Here is a 16605-nt window from a genome sequence, read left to right on the forward strand (position 1 = left end):
TCATTATTTCTGAATTGGAAAGTTGAGTTCACTTTGCCCTTCAGATAACAGGTTTTGAATAAACTCAAAGTAGATATAAGAGTGACATGACAAGACAAGGGAGAAATCACATTGTAGTATGTTGAACACCACTAAAGCTGTGTAATAAAAAAACAAACAAAAAAAGATAATTCTGGTGTAAGGATTCCTACCTCGAGCAGAATAGAAGACCGCTAAAGTCTCTTCCAGCCCTATGATTCTATGGTATTCTCTTGTTTTCTCTATCTTATATTCACTATTTAATTTTGTGTCCCTCCACTGTTCCTGGATTTTTCATCTCTCTCTCTCTCTCTCTCTCTCATCATATACAAATGTTTACAGAAAACCAGATTCACTCAACCATTATTACTAACTTAACAACTCCAACAATTCACAACAATTGTGGCAAGAAAGGTTATAAAATGGGGTAAAACTCACTTAAAAGTTTCACTTAACAAAAACTTTCGGCTCAATTGTCATAAGTCGAGGACTACTTGTATAAAGAAATTTCTTTTTCAGATACTCTTAAAATTAACTTTTGGGTCTATTGTTCCAAAACAGCAATAGCAATAGCACTTAGAGTTATCTACCACTTCAAAGGGCTTTACAGCCCGCTCTAAGAGATTTACAGAGTCAGCATCTTGCCCCCAACAACCTGGGTCCTCATTTTACCCACCTCGGAAGGATGGAAGGCTAAGTCAACTTTGAGCCTGGTGAGATTCAAATTGCAGTCAGTCAGCAGAAGTAGCCTACAGTACTGCACTCTAACCACTGTGCCACCAAGACTCAAAATATCCTTCAAATAACATACTTCCATTGTTACTTTCTTGTGTTTTCTTCTGGATTGAGGTATCTGTCCTTGTCCCTTGACACTTGATATTGAACATTTGCATTCAGTTATCATATGTTCAGAGTCATGTGGAGTCATGTGGAGTAGGATGGCATTTAAATTAAATTAAATTAAATTAAATTCTTATTTAATTTATCTGACTTATGGTTCTCATATTCGATTTTTAGTTGTACAAGACATTGTAAAATGAGGGAATGTTCTTTCAATACTGTCACTGTTACATTTTTGATGGCTTTGATCTGAACATATGATCATTTCCATAAAACTCATGAAAATTTCCCAACAACTAGAGGAGTGATTACCAACTTGGGAGTCCATTTAAATATCAAAGGCATGTCTTTACATTTGTAAACATTACAAATTGGCAGCAATACAGAAGGGGCGTACCACTGTGTTCTTTGGAGTTACATATTAGATAATGCTTTCATGTGGGTTGACTTCACCTCACTTGGAGAGTGTTACCTCTGATTACCCCAGCTAAGTTTTCCTCTGTTTGATCATACTAGTAACAGTGACCAGCAGATCATATTCCCAGTAGCATGCTTTTCAAGATAATTTGCATTACTGAGACTTCCTATAATGCTAAGCTTTTAACCTCATGGATCAGGGATTCAAAACATTAAAATCTGAAACCAAACCAGAGGTATTTATGGCAGGTGGAAAGAGGGGCAGGTGACCATATAATAGGATAGAAAGGTAGCATAGAATTCATAGAAACATAGAATCATAAGGCTGGGGGGGATCTTGGGGGTCTTCTAATCCAACCCCCTACTCCAGGTAAGAGACCTTATACCATCTTGGACAAATGGCTTTCCAATCTTTTCTTTAAAAGCTCCAGGGATGGAGGATCCACAACTCCAGGAGGCAAACTGTTCAATTTACAAATTATTCTTACTGTTGTAAGACTAGGCTGAAACTGCCATATCTAAAAATGATGTAGACCTGTAAGGAGGCTATGTCTAAAAGATCCCTTCAGGAGACAGATAAGAAGGAACTAAGTTGTTAAGAAATAAAATAAAAATGTCACCTAAGCCAGACAAAAGAAGTTGGGCCTCAACACATGGGAACCCTCTCCCCAAATCCCATCAACAGCTACCAGATGTGTAACAAGGCAAGAGTAGCTGCCAGTCTTGTGAATCAACAAATAAGGACTTTGGGGGATGAAAAGGGGCCTGAAGTCTGCCTGTCTTTAAGTCATCTTGATGGCTTTCATCCCTCTGGCTAGTGCTTGCCAGCCTAGTTGAGAAGGATAAGGGTAAGTCTAGATGAGTGTGTATATGTGTGAAAGAAAGAAAAGAGCAAATATATAAGTTGTAACCAGTTTTGCTGCTATTTTAAATTCACTGGGTCTCTATATATTCTAAAGAACCAGTTTTGCCTCTATGTTCAGTTAAAAATGATTTGACTATGGCAACTTTCCAGGGCTGTGAGTGTGTGAATGAATGACTATAATCTGAACCTGGGAGCACCTGTGTAATACTTTCAGAAAATTTCTCCTTAGTTCCAGATTGGATCTCTCTTTAACAGTTTCCACCCATTGCTTCTTTTTGTCCTGGTCTCAGGTGCTTTGGAGAATGAGTCCACTCCCTCTTCCCTGTGAGAGGCCCTCAAGTACTGGAAGATAGCCATCATGTCACCCCTAATTCTTGTTTTCATTAAGCTAGATAAACCTAGCTTCCTTAATCATTCATCACAGGGCTTAGCCTCTAGAACCCTTATCATCTTTTTTGCTCTTCTCTGAATCCTTTCTAGGATCTCAGCATCTTTTTTGTAACATGGGAACCAATAATGGATGCAATATTCTATGTGTGGCCTCAGTAGTGCAGCATAGAACAGTACTAACGCTTCTCTTTTCAAGAGTCAGTGAAGCAGAATTTAACATATTTCTTTACTACTCAATAGTATATCTTTGGCTTAACTGAGCAATTCATATATTGATTTTTCCTTCTTTCTTTTTTGTAACTTATCTGAAGAGACCATTTTGCCAATGTTAACAGAGCTTCAGCTTTAGCCTTTTTGACCATATTTGTTATTGTTTTGTTTTTGTTATTGTTGCTATTACTGAAACTTGGTGGGATGAAACCCATGACTGGAACATACTGCTAGAAGGATAAAAATTGTACAGAAGTAACAGAACCATCTCATAATCCTTCTCTTTGATGCAGCCTAGGACTGCATTGATCTTTTTGATAGCTGCAGTATACTTCTGGCTCATACTTTAGTGATATTCACTATGACATTAAGATCCCCCTCATGGTTACTGTTGCACCAGGTACCGCCTATTCTATATCTGTGCATTTGGCTTTTCCTGTCTAGGTGCAGGCCCTTACTTTTTTCACCATTTAATTGCATCTTGTTGGATAGGACCCATTGCTCAAGTCTGTCAAAATCCTTCTGAATCATGAGTCTTTCTTCCAAATTCCATCCAGTTTGGTGTCATCTGCAAATTTGATGAGTTCTCTCCTTCTACCCCCTCAACTACGTCATTTATGAAATGTTGAAAAGGACTGGGCCAAGACAGAACCTTGAGGTACCCCACTACATGTTTCCCTCCATGAAGATATAATTCTGTTAAAGACTACACACTGAGTGTAGTTGGTCAACCAATTGTGAATCCATCTGGTGGTGGTACTGTCTATCCCACATTGGTCTACCTTACCATTTAGTAAGCTGTGGTCTACTTTGTCAAATGCCTTACTGAAGTCCAAGTAAACTATATCCCCAGTATTTCCAGATCCACTAATTTAGTTACTTTATCAAAGAAGGAAATAAGATTGGTCTGGCATGATCTGTTTAATGAACTTGTTTGTTCATTTGTTCATTTCTAAATGATCATAAATTGCTGCTTGATTATCTTTTCCAAGATTTCCTCAGGTATTGATATCAAAGTGATTGGTCTGTAGTTTCCTGGTTCCACTTTTTATCTGTTCTTGAAGATTGGAACCACATCAGATTTTTTCAGTCCTCTGGCAATCCCCCCATGTTCCAGGAGCTCTGAAAGATTTTGTTCATGGATTCCAAGATCACATCTGCCAGTTCTTTCAGTACCCTGTGATATAAACCATCTGGTTCTGGTGATTTGATGTTGTCTAAAATGGATAGATATTTTTTAATCAAATTCTTACCTATTTTGACATGCATTCTGTTCTATCTCCCACTGTGCTACTTTTGAAGGGTTCAGCTATTTTTTTCTTTTTGCATAAAGATGGATGTAAAGACGGAATTAAACAGCTTCACTGTCTCCCTGTCACCCATCATTTTCTTGCCATATTCTTCTATTAGCGGACTGGTCATTTCCTTGAGTTTTTTCTTGTTCCTTACATATTGAAATAACCTTTTTTTGTTATTTTTGAGCATTTGTTGCAAATCTTAATTCCTTCTGAGCCTTAGCCTTCCTAATTCCATGCCTGCAGATTCGGGCTATTGTTGGTGTTCTGTTTTAGTTAATATGCCCCTTTTTTCTATTTTTTATACTTGTCAGTATACTCTCAGTTTGTCAGAGAGCTCTGTGTGCACTATGCTAGTCTTATCTGGTACCTTTTGCTTTTCTTTCTCTGTGGTACTGCTTTCGTTTGGGCCTTTAGTATTTCATTTTTCAGAGTTTCCCATGCATCCTAAACTGCTTTTCCTTCTAGATTTTCCATCCATGAAATCCTTCCTAATACTTCTTTTAGTTGTTGAAGTCAAGCTCTCTTAAAGTCTAAAACACTAATTAGACTTTGTTCAATTGCCTGTGCCTGCATTACAATGAATTCTAATATGACACGATCACTTTCCTCCCACAACTTCCACTCCCTCAATCATTTCATCCTTATTAGTTAGGATTAAGTCCATTATAGCTCCTCTAGTTCAGGACGGTAGGCGACTGGGTTGATCACCGCCTCCACAGGGAACGAGCCAAGGTACCGATAGTCAAGCTTCCTAACCGTCTGGTCTAATGGAAGATGCCAAGTGGACAACCACACCCAATCCCCTGTTGCGTTGAGCGACCGGTCTGTTGTTTAGATCTTCAGGTTGATTGCTGAATTCCTCTCAGAAAGGGACCCTCGCAAGGGTGAGATACAGAGAAGCCCTCGCAAGGGCGAAGTTAGGCAAAAGCAGGACCCTATCCAGGGTGAGTTTAAGTAGCGTAACCCTAGCCAGGGTGATTGAGGGACTCTCGCAAGAGTGATTGCAAAGCTAAAAAGCAAAAAGAACACAAGACGAAGATTTCTTTAGGTGAGACAGCGCATTGCTTGAGGCAGATGAAATTACCTCATTTGAGCCTGAGACAGATGGGATTTTCAGGCTGCTAGCTTGCTCTACGCTGTGCTCTTTTATTGTGCTGAAAAGAGGGGGTGAGGGGGTTTACAGAAAGACAAAGAAGTTACAAAGTTTATCTTTTGAAACCAGGCTTCCGTGATACAAGTAACAAACTTATTGATTAATAGTTTTCCGGTAAACATGTCTTTACAGAATACACATCTTATCTGACAGACTTTTGTGAAATTGAATATACATCCTTTCACAGGCTTTTGTGAAATATGTCTTTACTTTATCTGACACAGACCTCTGTGTTAATCTTATCAATTTAGCTTCTTCCTGTCAGTTATTTTCCTGTCAGTTTGGTGAACTTTGCTCTGAGAGGTATACATGCTAAGCAAGATTTCTCTTATGGAAAAATACTGAGACAGAATAGAATAGCCACAATTCCTCCTTTTCTTTATTTTTGTGCTCATGATTCTAGGTAGAGTCCTTTCTCCTCCCGAGTAGTCCCACAAGGTGACAACAAACCCTTCGGTTTGTTGGTGCCTTGCAGATCTAACTCATACGAGGAAAAGTCCTCATCCCCCAAATCATGACTTGGCAGAGTTAACAAAACTTCTTTTGGAGAAAAGGAGTTATTAGTGTCTATTTCTTCTTCTGACTCTTGGTCAGAGTACCATTCCAGCAAAGGTTTTTGACAAGGTCTTTTGATTCAATTACAGATGTGAGAAAGCTAACTTTATTGTCAAGTGTTTTCAAACTATCAGTTTTAGATGAATCATTAAGTGTAGTTGCTAGCAATGTGTAAGAAGAATTGACCTGAATATTGTGTTTTTGTAGAAAGGTTGATTTCAAATTAGGATTGGGACCAACATCATAATGAGACATTGATATAGAAAGACGAATTGTAAAAATATTCCCTTCATCTCCTTGACCATCCCACTGACGTCCTCCCAAGTGAACCCAACCATCCATTGTTTTCTTGCAAGTGTCTTTCCTTTTGCAGTAAAAGTGATTCTGAGTGGATTTATTCTCTGTCCACAACAAGGCCATTGAGAGCAGGGAAGATGTGCTTGAGCACGAGTAATATGAATATAGTTAGTGGTGGTGTTTAAAATTTTTCCTTGAAAGTCAAGGATAGTCCAGGTATAAGTTTGAGGTTGATGTTCATTTGTAGAAGATGATTGCATACTTCGAGGAGTGCGATGATAGCCAAATTTTGGAACAGCATGAGATGCAGACTGCTTAGAGATGGAGTTGTCAGCGATGAAGGCAGGATACCCAAGATAGCGAGCTCGAATGGGAGCTGTAGTCTTGCGATGGATGTCATCAGGGATGAGGTGGCGTCTTCGCACGACAGGTGGTTTGTAGCGATCAGGAACCCAGGAAGATGAATGATGCAATATGCATTTGGTGACATCACAGGGTGGAAAGCAGCAACGAAGATGCCATCGCAGTTTATCTCCAGGAAAAGTTTTCTCAGAATTAGCTTGAGATGGCAACGTAAGTAAAACAGAAGATAGTGGAGTAGATGCCACTGAAGAAGTTGAAAGCAATAGAACAGTGTGATTGAAATAAGTGTGATTGTGAAAAAATCCTAAGCAAGAATAAGAACCTATAGTAAGTTGAGTAACATGTATAGTTAAAAATATTAAACAAGGAGAATAGTAATAGTAAATAGTTATGTCAGAAGTAGGAGAAAGAAAACTACCATTGTGTTGGAAAACATAATTACATGCAGAAAGAAGATTATCTTTAAAAATAAAAGTAACAGTGTCAGTAAGGAAAGCAAAAATAGCATCAGGAGATGCCTTAAATTGAGAAAAAGACAGGAAGTATTGATATCAGAAGAAAGATTAGAGTTAGAGTCAGGTTTGCCATGGTAAGGTCTGACACAGCGAGCAGGAACCCAAAGCACTCGATCAGGAAGTTGGACAGCTGCGTAACCTTTTCCCCAGGTGATGAGCTGTGCAGGACCTTTCCACGCAGGATCTGGAAGCTGTCTGAAATAAACAAGAGGACGGGAAGAGGAACTACTGGCTTAGTGAAGTGGCGAGAAGCCGCTGTGGAGGGAGGAGAGCCAGTAAGATTGAGAAAGTTAAGAGTGTACAGACAAACATTTAAGATATTTTGCAACGTTGGGAGGTTTTAAGAGTAAGAGATAAAGGAGAAATAGACATTTTAATAGAAAAACTATGGTATCTGAATATAAGCCTGAAATTGAGAAAGTAAATCACGTCCCCATAGATTGCAATGTAGAGGAAGGATATAGGGTTTAAGATAAGCAGTTAAAGTAGAATGCTCAGTAGAAGCAGAGAGCCAATGAGAGCTGACCTTAGCAGCTTGAGCTCCACCTACACCCTGCACTGAAGAAGCTTCTGTGAGAGACCAAGAAGAGGGCCATTCAGAAGAGCGAATAACAGAAACATCTGCACCGGTGTCAATCAGACCTTCAAAAATTCGACCATTGAGTGTAACAGAAAGAGTTGGTTTTGAAGCTTGAACAGGCTGCTGTAATGCAAACAAAGAAAGTGGTTCAAAAGAGGCAAAATTATAAGTGTTGCCACTACTGTTCCCTTTTTTAAAGTAAAGCAACGATCTCCTATTGCAGCCAATGCAAGATTATTAAGAGCAGAAGAATCATATAAGTAAGGAGCTGCAACACACCCTCTATTGTAAGAGAAGAATTGGGAATAAGCAAGACAGGTGTGGAAGGAGGTAAAGGTTTGAGAAATGTTGTAGTTAAAGGAAGAGTAAAACTGCACCAGGATCATCATACACAAGATCCTCTAACAGCACCACAGGAAATGTTGTGACAGGTAATTCAGCCTTTGTAGCGGGGCTAGCTGAAGACCCTCAATTAGTTTCCGAAGGCTGAGAAGGAGAAGGATTAGAATGACATTGTGAAGCCCAATGATAGCCTTTCCTGCAGCGAGGACAGATAGTTTTGGCTTAGATGAGGAAGGTGGACCTCTGGTTTGGCCACGAAAGGCAGCTCCACCCCTGGCAAACGACATTGATTTTTAAAATGTCCTGGCTTTCCACAGTTAAAACAATTGCCATTGCGTGTTACAGCAAAAGCATCAGGAGAAAAAGTGGAAGCAGAATTAGGATTTGGTAATGAAGCAGTGATTGCAGTAGCAAGCATATCCATTTTATGAGTGGTTGTTCCTACAATTCTACAGAGTTGTAAAAACTCAGCCAAAGTCACTCCTGGCTTATTAGCAACTGGCTGTAGAATTTTTTGACAATCTTGATTTGCATTAGAAAAAGCCAATTTTATAAGTAATTCTTGTTTAGCAACAGAATTATCTATCTGTCTATCTAAGGCTGTTTGAAGCCGACTGATGAATGAAGCATAAGGCTCATCAGGACCTTGCATAATTTTTAAAAATGCTTGAGTGGACTGTGAATCTGAATCATCCACAAACCATCTCTCTCCTTCCTACTTCCATTTCCTTCCTTCATCTTTATCATCAAATCTACTTGCAATAAATAATCTTAGCTTCCCACTCTTGTCTTCTCAAGTACATCAGAAATTGTGAAAAAGCAGAACAATAGAGTAGCAAGACATTATTTACATAGTATTGACACATGGTAGAGTTTTTGCAAAAGATTCCATTAATCAATAATGAGTTTTGTGTTAAGTTGAGACATAAGATCACGGCCCCACAGGTTGAACAGACACAACAGAGAAGTTATAAAAGACAGTTAAATGATTTGTTCTAAGATGGAACACACTGAGAATAAGAATGAAAAATCTGTGGGGTCCTTGAAGAATTTTGTTAAAAGACAAAGAAGGTTGAGAAAGACCTTTCTCATGATGGGATAACCCCTTGCCCCCATCTGAATCTCATCCTGTAGAGTGCAGGATGGCTCCCTGACAAAGAAGATGGTCCAGGGTAACAGCTTGAAGAATGCCAGCTGTTGCAACAAATTGAACTGCTAAGCGATAGTCATTGTGCCAAGCAGCAAGTTGAGAAGATGTCAGAAAAAGAATCCTTTAATCAGTGCCTTCTGAAAGGTATTACAAACAGGCAAGGAGGCAGGAGAATCAGTGGAGTTGATAGGGTTAACATCAGGAATGTGAGGTGGGTTGTAGGGAGGAGGGGAGGAGGGGAAGAAGTGTCTGGATAAGGAGATAAGGAAGAATTTGTATCAAAATGAGCTGCAAGAGGCTTGGAATTTTTTAAATTAGAAGAAGGGGAATCAGAGGAAACAAGAGAAAAAGATTTTTCAGGAAGACTAGAAGATGGACAAACAATTGTTATAGCAGCCATTATTGCTCTCCAAGAGATAAGTATATCCATGGGAGCTCTGGGAATTTCATGTAAATATTTTCCTAATTTTTCCCATTGAGAATGGCTAAGAGTTCCAGCAGATGGATAGGCTGGACAGTGCGCCTCAATATAAATTATAAATTTATTTAAAGATTTCTTGAAATTGGGTACACAGTTGTACCATTAATTTTCTGAAAGGAATTAGCCTTCTTCACTAGACTATAAAGTTCGTCCCTGTGCCCTGACGAAACTTGAGAAAGTGAGGAGCCCATTACTTACGATTCGTGCTGAAACCTATGCCAGGTGCGTAGAATGGGAGTGAAGGAGATGCACCTCTAGACAGAAGTCACACCTTGGAACCTGAAGATCGAAGAGATCCCAGACCAAGGAATCCCGGACCGAGCCCCCATCTGTCGCGTTGAGCGACCGGTCTGTTGTTTAGATCTTCAGGTTGATTGCTGAATTCCTCTCAGAAAGGGACCCTCGCAAGGGTGAGATACAGAGAAGCCCTCGCAAGGGCGAAGTTAGGCAAAGCAGGACCCTATCCAGGGTGAGTTTAAGCAGCGTAACCCTAGCCAGGGTGATTGAGGGACTCTCGCAAGAGTGATTGCAAAGCTAAAAAGCAAAAAGAACACAAGACGAAGATTTCTTTAGGTGAGACAGCGCATTGCTTGAGGCAGATGAAATTACCTCATTTGAGCCTGAGACAGATGGGATTTTCAGGCTGCTAGCTTGCTCTACGCTGTGCTCTTTTATTGTGCTGAAAAGAGGGGGTGAGGGGGTTTACAGAAAGACAAAGAAGTTACAAAGTTTATCTTTTGAAACCAGGCTTCCGTGATACAAGTAACAAACTTATTGATTAATAGTTTTCCGGTAAACATGTCTTTACAGAATACACATCTTATCTGACAGACTTTTGTGAAATTGAATATACATCCTTTCACAGGCTTTTGTGAAATATGTCTTTACTTTATCTGACACAGACCTCTGTGTTAATCTTATCAATTTAGCTTCTTCCTGTCAGTTATTTTCCTGTCAGTTTGGTGAACTTTGCTCTGAGAGGTATACATGCTAAGCAAGATTTCTCTTATGGAAAAATACTGAGACAGAATAGAATAGCCACAATCCCCCACAGCCAATGGCGGCGTCACCTACTGACAGCAGTCCACGACTCATTTGTAATCCTCCTTGGCCTTCTCCAGATACCGTCACACTAATTGGTGAATGGCCTGTAACTCAGACAAATAGTCCTTTGTCTCCGGAACCAGCAAGTCGAGTGGCGTCAGGGGAAAGAACTGAGGATGATAACCCACATTGGCTGGGAATAGGGTGGTTTGCGTGGCGGTGTGCTGCGAGTTATTAAACGCAAACTCTGTGATTGGTTGGACTAAGTAGTCCGACCAATTGTCCTATTGCTGATTGACAAAGCAGCGCAGGTATTGCTCCAGCATCCCAATGACTTTCTCAGTCCCATTGTCGGTTATAGGATGATGTACTGATGACAAGCAGATTTTAATGTCTACAGCCATCACGAGTCCTTTCCAGAATTGGGCTGTAAGCTGAGTCCCTCAGTCTGACACAACCCGATCAGGTAATCCATACAGCCAGAAGATGTGCTGAATAAACATGTGGGTGGTGGCACAAGCTGTGGGTAAACCACGACACGAAATGAAATGCGCCATCTTCATCAGCATGTCGACCACTATGAACACCGTGGTGAATTCCGATGATGGAGACAAATCCATCTGGAACTTCATTGAAGGACTTCCAGTGGCATTTCTGTCATGGACGGATCGAAGTCCATGATCACGCGCAGCTTCAATCTGTGCTCTCCCTGTTAGAGGGCTCCGAACAGGGCCAGAATCACTCTGAAGGGGTGGTGAAGAAGGGGGAGACTGCCTGTCAGGTTGAGGGGAGCCGCATCTCCCCTCCTTGGCTAGGTATACTTCATCCGAAGACGGGCTGTATCAGTGGTCAGAAATGGCAATCCTGAAGACGGAAGGCTATCCAGGACATAAGTATCGTGCTGGAGCAGTGATGAAGTGGCAGTGTGGAGACCAGGAAAACCAGCTATAACATATGAACAATAAGGTACCCTGGAATTAAACCATATAGAAATTTTAAGAAAGATCATAATAGTGGCGATCGGAGAAAGTGAAAAGAAAAATTGGATATAAAGGAAAGTGGCTTTGAACTTTGAAAGAGCTAAATTGAAGGAGAATCTCAGAAAATAGAAGAAACATTTGTTTAAATTGGATAAATATATCTTTTTGGCAGTAGATAGGCACAATTAAGGGCTGAACTTGAAGGTGTCAAAAAAGGGGGAAAGAAAAATTAGATATTTGGCCTTATTGAAATTTAAAAGCCTCAAATTGGAAAAGAAAGTGAAAAGAAACTTGGACATAATGGAAAGCGCCACCTAATGGTAAAGGGAAAATTTCAGTGACTCTTTAAAAGTGTCTGGTTCTTTTAAACTTGGAAATGGATACAAAATAAGAGAGATTTTGTTACATTAACATTAACATTGAAACCCTCAAAAGTGAAAATACAGAATACTAAGATAAAAGAAAGAAGTATAAAGAAATTACCTTGGGATTGTTTGGTGACTTTGGCACAAATTTAAACTTATGGATATTGGATTACTTGATGATCTTGGAAAAAACCTAAAGAGGAATTAATAGAAGCTGATCGTTGGAAATAAACATCCAAGACGCTGGTTGAATTAAATTAATGGACAATTGGCTTGGACTTAAATATTAAAGAAAGGGATAAAGAAAATCCAAAAGAAGGGTATAAAAATGGCAGAACTTTTCTTGGAACTAAAATATAAAGGAAATGTTTCATGGAAGAAATGAATTGTGCTGTATTGCCTTACGACTAATAGAAATGGCAATTCTGGAGAACAAAGAACAACAAGGAGTGCCAGAAGGGGAGGAGCTGAATAAAGAAGAAGCCAGCTTTAATGAACAAATGGAACAACAAACATTAAAACAAAGGGGAAAAAAGAATGGAAATTAAAACTTGGAGGCTTGAGGAGATAATTAAAAAGGGAAATGTCCAGAAAGCCAAACAAAGAAAAAGGAAACAGCAAAAAAGGGAATTACAGAAGAAAGTTTTAAAGAGGGAGGGGGATAAAGCTGGAGTAAGAAAGGGAGGAGAAAATGAAGGGGGGAAAAGGTAATAAGAGAAAGAACCAGAAAATAAGGAGATATGGAAGCCAAACAAAAACGAAAATAAATTGTTTAGTTAGGAGACATAGAGATAATGGGCAGATAAAGATTAACGAAAAGGAATTCTGCAAGGTAATGTGTTGTAATATATAAGAATGTAGTTTTTAAAAGCTAATGGAACTGATATTTTCTTTTAATTGGTTTTTTTTAAGGATTATTGTTAATCTATAGATGGATATAATTGAAATAAAGGTGAAAATTGGAAGCTATGATAATGAAATGATAAAAAACAAAGAATAGTTAAAATGAATTATGAGGATTTTAATGAAAAAACTAATGTCAGTTTCTATAATTAACTGAATAGATTAATATATTTGAAATAATAAATGATTTAGAATTTAACTGGAGAAAAGAATACCATGCAGAAATTTTGATTATGGATTAAAGGGAAATAAATTGAGGGATGTATAAAACAAAGGGGTGGCACACTCTAATTGGCAATTAAAGGGAGAAATTTTTGGAAATATTTGATTTAATATTTAAATATTTGAAACCTACTGAATAATGAAATAAAAGTGTGTGATAAAGTTGCAAATGTGACAGATAAAAGCATAAAGGTATAATGAATTTAGAATAAAAAGTAAGAATGATAGACTATAAAATAAGACCAGAATATTTAAAGAAAAAGGAAGAAAAAGGAATTAAGATATAAATTGAAAATATAAGTATAAAGAAAATAAGAATATTGGAGTAAATTTATGGGAAAATAGAAGTAATGATATGATATAGAATTGAATGTGAAAGAAAAATATATATTAAGGTCATTGTATTGTTTGTATTGAAGTGTAAAAATCTGGAACCACATTGTTCACTGAAAGAGTTGTTTTTAAAATGTAAAAATAAAAAAAAATATTGACAAAAAAGGAAGTCCATCGAAAGGGCACCCCATCTCTCTGATGTCGGCAAGGGCTGGAGCAGTCCCAGGGAGCCCCTGCCGCCATCTTGGCCTGCCGGCAATGCACACAAGACATAACATAGGACTGCACATAGTGTTGTAGTCGGGTCCATCAGAAAGTCCAAGTCACGAGATGCAACATTTTGAAGAGACCGAAATGCCCCACCGCAGGGTCGTCGTGGCACTGTGACAAGATAAGTCCCTGGAGTGGCCCTGCCGGAACACAGAGCCTGTCATGCTACCGCAAGAGTTTCTCTGGTGCTGCCCCTAGAGTTGTGCAGGAGCTAGTGGACTTACGGGCGCATATACGGGAGGCGCAGCTGCACGACGCTTGGGAGGATCAACAGAAGCAAGAGGTGGGACCCAATTCTCTGTGGTCATTCACTGGACAATTGGTTGAAAAGTGCTGCAGTTGTAAAAGTTAAACCATATGACTACAGTTTGATAACAACCTTACTTCCTCCTTGGTTATTAAGCAAATCACTTTGGTTATTAAACAAAATATGTGACTGCAATAGGCTTAGGGCTTCACTTCCTCTTTGACTGTTAAACAATCATTCTGTTTGTTAATGAAACATGAGTTATTATTTTTATTTTCCGCTCTACTAATCCTTGTCACAATCCAGGTTCAAAGCATACAAATAGCAGTCATGTTACTATGGAATGCTGCTATAGTAAAAATACAACAATTGGTCACAAGGCTGTTTTATTAACATTAAATGAGGCAGTTGGTAAACAAGGACTATCTATACAGACCTTCAACATGAACCTTAAATATAGAGTAGGATAATAGAGCTAGATAGAGACCAACAAAATGTAGACATCTCTAATTCTGCTGTTATCTAGTGATTGTGCAGATTGTACAGCCTAAATATAGTATGCTTAAGAGGTGGTTGATACAAACATATCAAAGATGGTATTCAGCAGGTTCTGTCCAATTCTGGAGAACCGGTAGTGGAAATTTTGAGAAGTTCAGAGAAAGTTTGGAGAAGTTTTGGAGAACCAGCAAATACCACTTCCGACTGGAGATTTTACAGTATCCTTCCCCTACCACGCCCACCAAGCCATGCCCACAGAACCGGTAGTAAAAAAAATTGAATCCCACCACTGAAACACTTTTCTTGAGTTGCAACATGTACAGTTCCTATAATCTTCAGGGCTCTCTATGTGATGGTGGATGGAAAGGAAGATACCACCCACTTAAAGCAATGTACCCCACCATCATCACCACTTTGGGTGCTGCTTCCTAGCATGCCTTGTTTGAAAGAGGCAATGTAGGATTCAGTGACTGGCAAACCTATTTCCAAATTACAATGATCTTTGTGATCAGATTACACTCCTTTGATCATCAAAATCTTCTGAGGGTAGTAGTGAAAGTATCGGAGAAAGTTATATTCAGTTGCTTACATTTTTTTGCCAATCAATTAACATTAGATATTGGCATTATAAAATATGTGGATTTACTTCCTGATTTTTATGGAAAAGTTGTCCCTTTTACTTCTCTTTTACATCTGTTTCTGATGGTCATTTCCAAATCATTCACAAGCACTGTTGTTACTTGTTATATTCCTTTCTCTTAGTACTCCCAAGGGTGCTTTTTTTTCTAGAGGCAACTAGACTTTCTGGTTTTTCTTTGAAGACATTTCACTTCTCATCCAAGAAGCTTCTTCATCTCTGACTGGATGGTAGGGAATGGAAGGATTTATACTCCTTGCAGACAGCTGGACATTTGCATTCTTTTAGCCGGTCTTTAAGGTCGCCTGGAGGTTTATCTGTGTAATCAGGGTCACTTGAATGGTGCAAACTGGTGTGGAGCCTTCTTGGAATTGTTGAAAGGACTGTGTTGTGGACTGGAGATAGATGGTGCCTTATCCCTCTCCCTCTGTTGAGAGAGGGCTGTTCAATTTTGACATAGATGGCCTCTTTAACCCCTGTTTCAAACCAGCGATCCTCTGTAGTAAAACTTTATAATAATTTTCCTTAAAAAATCTTCACTAGAGAATATATTTAAGTTTGGTAAAGGCTGTTTAAGGTAATTGTTAATTCGACCTAATGTCATTATTAAAATAGTGTAATAACCAAGCCTGCATTTCTTTTTTTTTTCCAGGAAAATATCTAGACTTCAGTTAAGTAAAGTGAAAGTTGAGGATACAGGAGAATACAGTTGTGAAGCAGAGAATGTCCTGGGAACAGACATTGCCACAGGAAGTCTCATAGTCAGAAGTGGTAAGTTATAATATTGAATCAAAATGATATATTTAGTTTCAACTGGTTTTTACAATTGGTGGGAGAAGAAGAACCACATATAAGATGCCCTGAGGGTATATGTGTACAGGTATGTTAATTGAGTTTTCATGAAAAAAGATGGTTATGGTGTCAATTTCATTAAAGGATCTGTGTTATTATTAATTTTTATAATAGTAAGTTGTTCTGGTAAATATGTCCACTGTGAACTTGGGATACATGTGTTATTTTAGATTAAATAATGCTAAGTATAACAAGACAAATAAAGCTGTTGGATGCAGGTGAAAAAAAGTGTAGCTGTCCATTTTGTGTTTGTTTGTGATGTTTCCCACAAATTCTGTGCATTTTGGATCCCAGTTCTGTGTTCTCAGACGTAAGTCCCAGATCATAGAGTTCTTTCTCTGAAATAGGATTGCAACCACATGCATGTCTACTCAAGAAGAAGACTTATTGAATAAAATGGAACTTTCTTCTAGGTAAGTGTGTGTAGGAATTTGTTGTGAACCAGGTATTTAATGGAATATGCAATGGCAGAATAAGCTTAAATCAGGGGTGTCAAACTCAAGGCCCGCGGGCTGGATGCGGCCTGTAACATGGTCGGATCTGGTCTGCAGGGCCATCCTGGAAAATGTAAAGGGCCAGCCCATGCTGCTTCTGCCCAGTCTACCCATGCCACTTCAGCCTGGTCTATCTGTGTTGCTTTGGCCCAGCCTACCCAGTGCAAAGAGGAAACATGCCAGCAGTTTGGGGAGTGGTGTCAAACTGGTCATGCTCACCCAGTTGGCCACACCCACCCAGTCAGCCATGCCCACCCAGCCCCCCAAGGTCAACCACACCCCTGAT

The 16605-nt window shown here is 39.1% G+C and overlaps 1 protein-coding gene across 1 annotated transcript in view; it reads left to right on the forward strand.

Moving 5' to 3' along the window:
• Positions 1 to 16605, forward strand: part of NRG2 (neuregulin 2) — a 192346-nt gene that overhangs the window by 127719 nt on the left and 48022 nt on the right. The window contains exon 4 of the mRNA XM_087961040.1: positions 15626 to 15744. Within this exon, the coding sequence (XP_087817166.1) occupies positions 15626 to 15744 (119 nt within the window). The remainder of the gene's footprint in view (positions 1 to 15625; positions 15745 to 16605) is intronic.

Source organism: Notechis scutatus, chromosome 3 (assembly GCF_049901735.1).
Source record: "Notechis scutatus isolate UNSWTSFEM ecotype Mainland chromosome 3, rNotScu1.2, whole genome shotgun sequence".
Taxonomy (NCBI): domain Eukaryota; kingdom Metazoa; phylum Chordata; class Lepidosauria; order Squamata; family Elapidae; genus Notechis; species Notechis scutatus.